At 36.5% G+C, this 9206-nt stretch overlaps 1 protein-coding gene across 3 annotated transcripts in view; it reads left to right on the plus strand.

Moving 5' to 3' along the window:
- The window catches only part of CCSER2 (coiled-coil serine rich protein 2), a 66514-nt gene extending 59425 nt beyond the window's left edge, over positions 1 to 7089 (plus strand). Inside the window, exon 13 of one of the 3 annotated variants that reach the window (XM_072424520.1) lies at positions 2307 to 2505. In XM_072424520.1, the coding sequence (XP_072280621.1) occupies positions 2307 to 2370 (64 nt within the window). In that variant the 3' untranslated portion in view covers positions 2371 to 2505. Of the gene's footprint in view, positions 1 to 2306 lie in introns of all 3 variants that reach the window. The other 2 variants (XM_072424521.1, XM_072424519.1) reach the window with 2 other exon arrangements.
- Positions 7090 to 9206: the final 2117 nt, after the last annotated feature.

Here is a 9206-nt window from a genome sequence, read left to right on the forward strand (position 1 = left end):
TATACTGTAAAAAAAATGTTCATGAAAAACAATGTACTCCTTTTAGACATATAAATCTGGACAGAAATGAACCGCCCAGAAGGTAAGGTACAGCTGCAAGTTAAAAGGAAATCCAGACTTTCTCAGGGCAACTACAAACTCATGTATGTACTAAACCTCTAAAATAGAGGATGTTCAGCAACACTTTGAATGTATAGCTAAAATAGATCACTATATGTCGGAAGGTTGTTTCAGACAACAGAGCACTGTATGTGGGAAGCAAGTTCTGAATACAAATTTCCCAGTGCTGAATGAGATCTGAATGTGACCTTTAGATTTAAATGAACGTGCATGAAGAAATATGTTGGCGCTATATAAATCCTGTTTAATAATAATAATAATAATAATAATGTATTTTATTGCAATAAATACATTGCCCTGATGAAAAATTACACATTCTTCAGGGTCAGTACTCTATATGCACACTGGGCTTGATTTACAGAAGTTCTCCAAAACTAGAGAAGATAGACTATCATTGGAGAATCTATTTTTTGGTAGTATGATCAATTTAATTTTTAAAAGATGGTCAACATTTATAGTCAATATGTCATGAATAGCTAGTTTAAAGATTTATTTCACATATTTAAAGACATGTAAATGTATGTGGATGTGTAGGTGTTTTCAAGCTGTACCACACAGATTTTAGCCCTCCAATTTCCTCTGGTTAATCGGTGCCTTTCAAATGGCCTTATACCTGGTTGCCTCTGGTGCTTATTTTAACCATATACAACCGTACTGTAACAACCATACAAAAGGAAATTCTGCTGCTAGGCCATAAATGTTCATTCAGGTTTCTTCATCTGCCACCATCTTCTGCTTCATCCAGGTTCTCCATTGTTTTGTTTGGTCACTAAAACTGATAATGTGACATCCCTTTTTTTTATTTTAACCTCAAGCTGACCAGCTTTGTATTTCATTTTAATGAATAAAACAATATTGTGTAAAGGACACAAAATGGTATCGTGAACAAATACATGTATGTGATCTGTCATGTTCTAGATTAGTTTATTCACATGTATTTTAAGTAATGACCATGTAAGCTGTCTTGTAACTGGCATAAAACATGTGTAAAATATTAAGAACATTTTTTTAAAATCAGAAATTTCTCAATGTTAGTATTAGGTCTAATAGGGTGACATATACTTACTAATATAAGTGGCATGCCATTTTGCAAGGAGAAGTGGAGAGGAAGATTTTTTTTTGGGTGTCTTTATCATTTAGCTCTTCCTCCTGGTGACATTTTGTTTAAAGAGTACAAAGTTAAACACATCTTGCAGAACATAATCATTTACCAAAAAACAATGCTGTGTATGTCTCTGTTCATTTTCATGTTTCTAATTAATACTTTTCTAAAACATTAAAGTATATTCCCAATACTTGCAATTGACCATCACAATTCGCACAACACAATGAACAAGCACTTTCTTTCACTATGAATTTTTACCAAATATACTCAATAAAGTGTATATGAACCTCAAATAAACATCATTTGCTTTATTTTGGTCTGTTTAATATAAAATTGAACCAAAATACCATTAAACCAAAACAATGAAATGATTTGGTCTGTAATCTTTAGTAATAAAGCAGGCAGGACCGGACTCTGTTCATTGGAAATTCATAGGTATTTTGTTTGTCACGGCAAAAGTAAGAGCATACTAGATTTCTGGCAAATTGACTGTTATCCATTCTTCTTGCAGGTTATTTAAAGGGATAAAACATGGGATGCATTCCAGAAATAACCATTTTTATTTCTTCCTAATTTTTCATTACCAATCACTTCAATGCATTGTGTTAATGCATGCCTTCCCGTGTCAGGTAACACAGCACATATGTGCTGGTTGCCATTTTATTGTTAATTGTCCCAAAGGCCCCTTACCAACAGTAAGTTTGAATGTGATGTGTTGTGTGCATTTGCATGAGCTGTTAAATGCAGTGCATTGCAACATGCACAGCAATCCATTTAGTAGAGTGCTCCTCATCCATCATTTTAGATACAAACCTTTATAGTATACATATAAAGAAAAGTAGTTATTTACAGTGTAATATTGAAGATCATTATTTGGCTTAACATCCTCCTCATCCGTACAATTCCTATCATAATAAACAATTTCTTATGACTTTTTTTTTTTTTTATGTATTTTATTATGCATGTATAACAACTCTAATATTACCTGGTATGCAGGCTTGTCATGAAAATAAATGTGTGCACCCTTCTTAACACACATTGAATTCCAATTAATATCTATTTTTTTCTTCTTTTTGTGCAGTCTCAAATACTACAGTGTTGCAGCAGCACCCTCAGTTCCACAGACCACCCCTCGGGAAAATTAACATGTCAACCTTTCGGGGTCCCAAATGACCCGGTACTACAAGACCAACATGGCTTATCAAATGATCAGAGTGGGGATTCGGGAGCCTGCTCCATCATCCCCACAAATGAACTAAGTGATCTCTTAAGCACACAGTTGAAGATAAATGACGGAGAAGACAATCCTAAAAAAAATAAAGAGGTGCATGACAAAAATCATGCACAGTTTGACGAGAACAAAAACGTTAGAACATATTCTGCTGACATTGTATCACAATCTTCACTTAGCCAACAAAAGGATGTAAAGTCTAAAACTAGTGCGACTACATCATTGCCTGGACTAATTTCAAGCCCAAAGACTTTGCAGTGCCCAAAGCCTAACCTGCAAAATACTTTGGCACATCGAGGAAGCAATTTAGCCTCTCCAAACAGTAACTCCACTTCAACGGGCCCAAAAAATGTGCTGTGTTTATCAAGCTTCTCTGTGCAACAAGAGAACTTCCGCACCAAAATGAAACAGACCGTACCGAATCCTGTGCATCAGACTTCTGTAAATGTCAGTCCTGACCAAAGCACTAGCAATTTTCAAAAGATGTGTGTACCTGCTAGTCAGCCCCTCCCAACCAAAACCATACCAGATACAAGGCACATAATTCACCGTGCATCACCATCAACTGATAAGCTGCCAAGTGAAGAGGAATTACCTGCTCCTTTTCGACCTTCAGCAGCTGAACCATCAAAACCAGTAAGCAAGTTAATGCCCAGGGGATCATTACTTAGACCTCCCAGTAATCTTCCTTCCAAACTGAAGACACCAAATATTTCTAAACCTGATGTACATTCACAAGATGATGTTAAAGAATCTTCGAAATCTCCTGGGAAGTCTTCATCTTCGGTTATTCCTAGACCCCTTACCAATAAAAAGGATGGCATCCGTGAAGCTGATACTTGCTCTATCCCAAAGAGGCTATCTCGTCTCCCTCAACCAAAGTCACATTAAACGAAAATAAAATGCTTAGAGAAAATAGTGGGTATAATAATCTCCTGTTTTAAGGAATTACAGTGGCTGTGGTAGTGTTAAAGTGCAACCTGTTATGAATATTGAGTTTACCAAGAACACCATGAGAAAAAAATATTATTAATTCATTCTTAATCTGCACAAATACCTTGGCTTTGACAATGACTAAATATCTGGTTAAATCGGTTGCATTGCCTCCTACAACGGTTAAAACCAATATACTGCAGATTTGTCCATCCATTTTACAGATTGTCATTCTGAGTCCTGATCATAACATAGTGCAAATATGAACCATATATTTATGCATAATATATAATTTACTGCCATTTGTACAATGTATTTTCAAGTTCTATGCAAGTATATTACTTATTTATCTAAGATTATAAATTGTATTTATTAAGTTGATATTTGTATTTTGCACATTACCCTGTTTAAATCTGCCAACCATCAATTTGTCCTTGCATCATTGAGTTTTATCCATACATGGGCACAGTCTGCAAACAATCCAATCTGACACTCTGTTTTCAATTAAATGATTTCTGTTTTCTTTAACCATTTGTTAATAGGCCTGTGTGTAAAAACTCTTCCTTCAGATTCTTATTAGGTATCTGGTGGCATTTTTTTTAAGTTTCCTTACAAAATTAGGACCAAAAACATTGCATATATGGCGGGGTGGCATAACAGTATTATCAACATGACTTTCAGCCTCTACGTAAATGAATTTATTGTGGAATAGCACAGATTTTTACTTTTTTTCTGTAGGTTTTGAATATTAAAACTGTTCAATGCATACGAATAAGCTTCAGAAAACTGAGGGAAAGCTTTCACAGAAGTTCAGGTTGTTTGCTTTGTTTTACACTAGTTCAAAGGTGTTGGTACACTCAGAAATCTAGCCATGTTTAATAAAACGAAAGTGAAGGGCTTACTTACAACAACAAAAAATAATTGATGCTAAAGTATTTGATGTTTCTTCAGCAATCATGCCTTTCTAGCCAGCATAACATGTAGATAGGGATGGAATAACTGTGGCTTGATAAAGAGACCCATCATCTTGTGTAGTGCCATGTTTTTGCTCAGTGGCAAGGATTCCCAACATGTCTTCCATTCCATCCATCTCCTGGTTTCTTGTTATTTTTAAATATATATTTTACAGATGAAGGCAGTTAAGATTAGTCTAGTTGAAGCATTTACTTATTTCTATATTGGCAATGGTGCATACGGCTTGTACTGATGCTGACTGATACCCTTCCCCCAGCATTAGCTACCAAAGGTGCTATATAGAGCCAATATCTAGCAGATCTATAATGTGTATGGCGATCTCCTGTCACTAAAAATGGGTCTACATTTACAAAAACTGGCTTTAGATTTTACATTGTGCATGAGAGCATTTTTGTGTAACTACTATACTATACCGGCGTGTAAAGTAATGCTGGTGCTATTGCACTTGCTATATTGTTGTCTATAATTCTGTTCTGGCTTTGCTATACATTTGTGTTATACATGTAGGGGGAGCAACATGTTTACAGTTACTGTTGTCCAAGATGAATATTGGTCAGTACTTGGGTGTCCCAATAAAAGCATTGGCAGCATTGCTATATATGTTGGTATTGATAAATAATAGTAAGTAGCAAGTATGACATCCTGCAAATATGCCACTGGTAAAATGTTCTAATGACTAACAAAGTTACAAGGTTGGTTATATGGGTATTGCTGTAGTTGGATAAGCGTTACTTTTACACAGATTGTTCTTATATTGCAGCACAAAAGCCATAATATTGGAACCACTATTGTTTTTATCCAACTACTTGGTTACTTTAGAGCTTCTTTTATCTAATGTCTTCCCAAGTTTTAGAATGAGGGTAAACTAAACATCATTTAGCAAGCCAGTAACATATAGCACTGTAGTAATTGGTTGTAAAGCCATATTAGTTTTAAACAGAATTTAAATCCAACAACTTTGTAATAGGAGGCATTTGTGTTATGGGATATGCAACAAATGTGTGTAAAATCAATACTGAGGTGCAAATTCATGACAACAAACACATCACAAAGCATGCTCCATAAACTCCTATATTTACCTAAAATGCTCAATGTCCTAAATAGGTGTACCGTTATTATTTAGACTTTCTGCACAGATGATGGACCTCTAGTGTAGGCTTAATTGGCAGGGACTTGCTTCTCCATTTCAAGAATACCTTGATGCAGTAATTGGTGGAAGCACATCCATTCCATATCCATCCATCCATCCATCCATCCATCCATCCATCCATATCCATTGTGCGATTATACCTGCTATTCTTTTTTTTATATTCACCAATAATAATACTCATTTTTATAATTTGCTGAAAAAAATCCATCATAGACTAGATTTAGTAAATATATAAACTGTTCCTTTGGTAACCCCCTGTCCCTTCTGTGTTGCTGTCCATATGCACATTCCTATATTTATTTCATCTTCTTCATCGTTTTTCATGGTTGGTAAATAGCAAGGTCCTAACACCAGAAAAGTAGTATTTTAATTATTTCAGTCTGGAATGAAGCCCCTGCCTGATCCCCACAATCTAGCAATAAAGACCACCCATACCAACCTCACTGTCAATTGTTTTGCTGATAGAAGTAATAGCTGGCATGGTTCATTTATTAATATAGGAGCCTTATAGGAAAGCTGCCTTTTTTAAATGTTTAGGCTTGGTCCCTCTGGCAAATTAAAACAGGAAGAGTTTCCATTGGTAGCCAATCTTTCATGTAGGGTTCAGTTATAAAAAAAAAAAACTTGAGTGACTACTAACCTGGGACCATATAAGTCACAGAGACCTTCCATATTTGCAAACAAATGCAGCCTTGCAAACCATAGGGCAAATAGAAAGGTGACTTCAATATCTTGACCAGGAAATAATACATTTACAGTACATTTTACAGTAAATAGCCAAGCCCAGTAGCACCTTTCTCTGTATATTAAATTTTGGATGACTGTAATTAGCACTTACTGCTTCACATTGGCATCCTGGGAGGACACTGCATGGTTACCGCTCAGCCCAGCATTAAGCATTCAGATCAGGTGATCGAACTATCCTTTTGGCTTTTCTTTACTCCTTTGTATAATCTTTATCTTGTTCTGTCAATGTATTTCTTACCCCTGCCTTCCTCGTTTTACTTTTTTACTGCTGGGAGTTTGGTTTAAACATTGGTCTTCTGTAAGTTAAAAACTGGGATTTCTGGAGAAAAACATTGAGTGAGTGCCTTCAATTTCTAATTCCTAGACCATTGGGCACATTTTTTTGATAAGCTGGAAGTTTGCACTCCTGCCTTTCATTGAGTTGTCACCTAGTCATCCAGTTCCGATATGTGGTTCTAGTAAGTTGACACAGACGAGTTTAGTTAGTTTGCTTATTTCCCATCATTTTAGGCTGCTCTAGAAGCTACTGACATCTTAAACACTTATGTATAATATTGTGTGCAATATCTGTAAAAGGAAAGAATAATTATGTAACTACTGTACTTTGTGTGCATAAAAAGAACGATTAATTAAGGTGATAAAACAGAAGAAAACAATATGCACTTTAAATGAGCTTTACTGCTTGGAGTTGTGCCTAAAATTATATACTTGCCTCCAATTGTTTGGCTTTCTTTACATGTAAAATAATAAAAATGTACTTGTTTTATAATTTCTGTGTCTAAATGATCTTAAAAAAAAAAGGAATAAATAGAACACCCCTTTGTAGCATGCCTGTTTTTCTGGTATACTGAATCCTCTGAGGTTGTCATTTTTTCAGTGCACTTACATTTATTTTCAGATACAGGTAGTCCCCGGGTTACATACAGGATAAGGACTGTAGGTTTGTTTTTAAGTTGAATCTGTATGTAAGTCGGAACATGTACATCATTTTAATAAATGCAATTAGGACAGATGTTTGTCTCAACATATTTTTAGGCAGCATGGTGTCATTTACTGTATAAAATCCTCACTGTGAGTTAATCGCAAACAAAGCAAAAAAAAGTTGTTTGACTTGGTAATTAAAGAGTTAGAAAGGGTGTAGACAGAGCTCAGTCCTTAAGATCACCCACAACCTCAGCTGTGTTTAGCAAAAGATTTCTTCTGCAAGTCATGCAAACCGCCCCCCTTCAAGCCTGCACAGGAGTGAGCAGGGAAGCCCTGTTCGTATCTAGGAGCCGTCTATATGTTGGATGTCCTTCACCCTGGGACTACCTGTATATGGTTATTTCGGGTTGCCTTCTGTATATTTTACAGAGAAGGGATGCACTTTAAAGATTTAGATAAATGGCTGTAAATTTAAAGCCGAAGTACTGCAAACACACAAACGAGGTGCCTTACTTGCCAAGTGATTGTATTTCTTTACATCCAATTCTGAGATTTAATCTGCCATCCTACTGAGATGATTTGTGTAAGGTAATTGGGTACTACAGATAAGTCATCTCCCTTCCCCAAGTCTGTGACTTTGCAGGTATGGAGTATCATGAGGACATCTTTCTACTATTGCCTCCTGTCAGAAGAACTGCCTGGCTGTAAAGCAGAACTAAATCTGTAATTATTCACTTATCCCCATTTCATGGCAGGGTGCCGGCATCTTCCTTACTTCCTGAAGATGAACTTTGGGCATTTAGATTGGCCATTATGTGATGACAGCACAAGTTTATTTCCAGTCTGCAAGGGAAGCCGGGAGTGCTAGGTTTTCCTGGCAACCAATGCTGAACTGTGGAGCTAAGCAAAATTTGACAGCTGGTGAGCACAGGCAAGTAGGAACAGTTTATTGTAGAAGAGTCATCAGCCTCCTTGTAGCTCCCTCCTTACTCAACTTGTCCAATCAATGGCATTTACGAAATAAAAGACGCCCAGACTGGCCAATAAAAGCAAATGACTCTTGTCACACTCGCTATTGCAGCCCTGGATGTACAACGCACCAGTACTGTTAGTTAGGGATGATCATGTTTGCTTTTTAAAATGCACCAGAGCATCATTAGCGGTAATATTTTATTTTACCACTATAAGAAAAATTTGTTGATGGTGGCTTGAGCTGTCTTTGGTACTGACCCACCCAATGTCAATCTGGATTTTGCAAGCTATACAGATCAAAGGGCTGTTGTAATTTGCAGGTATGTATACTGTTTGCATTTGAAATACAAGAAACTAGTAATGACCTAGTAATAAAATCAAGATCAAGGCTAAACAAATATTGTCCAATTACAGAAAGACATCATTCACATACCCTAGTAAAAATTGTAAGATATGTACCATTACAAAAAAAAGTGATCAGGCACAACACATTTCATTTACTTTTAATGGGGTCCTAAATAAACTTAAACAGAACAGCTCAACAGTTTTCATGAATTCCATGTTTGAAATCGTCCCAAAGTGGTTCAATGAAATTTAGGTCAAAAGACTGTGATTGCCATTCAGCACTTTTTTGCTAGGAGATGGCCCTTTACACCAAGAGAGCAATAACCCAACATTAAGCCCAATATCTGCATCTACACATGAGGAGAAACAAGAGGAGCACTGCCACAGCTTTACAAGATGACCTCCAGCAGGCTACTCACATGCATGCACACATGACCAAACTTAATAACCGACTCCATAAGGGTGGCATGTGGGCCTGATGTCTTACAGTGGGATCTGTACTTACAACTTGACACTGTGCAGCTCCATTTGCATTTGCCAATGAATACCAGCACTGAAAGTTTTGCCATGGTGTCTCATTTTCTTCACGGATGAGTGCAGGTTCACATGTGGCAGACAGATTAATGCTGTATTTACAGCAACATTATCTAACATTACTAGTTTAGTGGGTCAGTGATGGTCTGGGGGACATATCCTTAAAGAGC

The sequence above is a fragment of the Pyxicephalus adspersus genome, chromosome 10, assembly GCF_032062135.1.
Source record: "Pyxicephalus adspersus chromosome 10, UCB_Pads_2.0, whole genome shotgun sequence".
In the NCBI taxonomy this organism is placed as follows: Eukaryota; Metazoa; Chordata; class Amphibia; order Anura; family Pyxicephalidae; genus Pyxicephalus; species Pyxicephalus adspersus.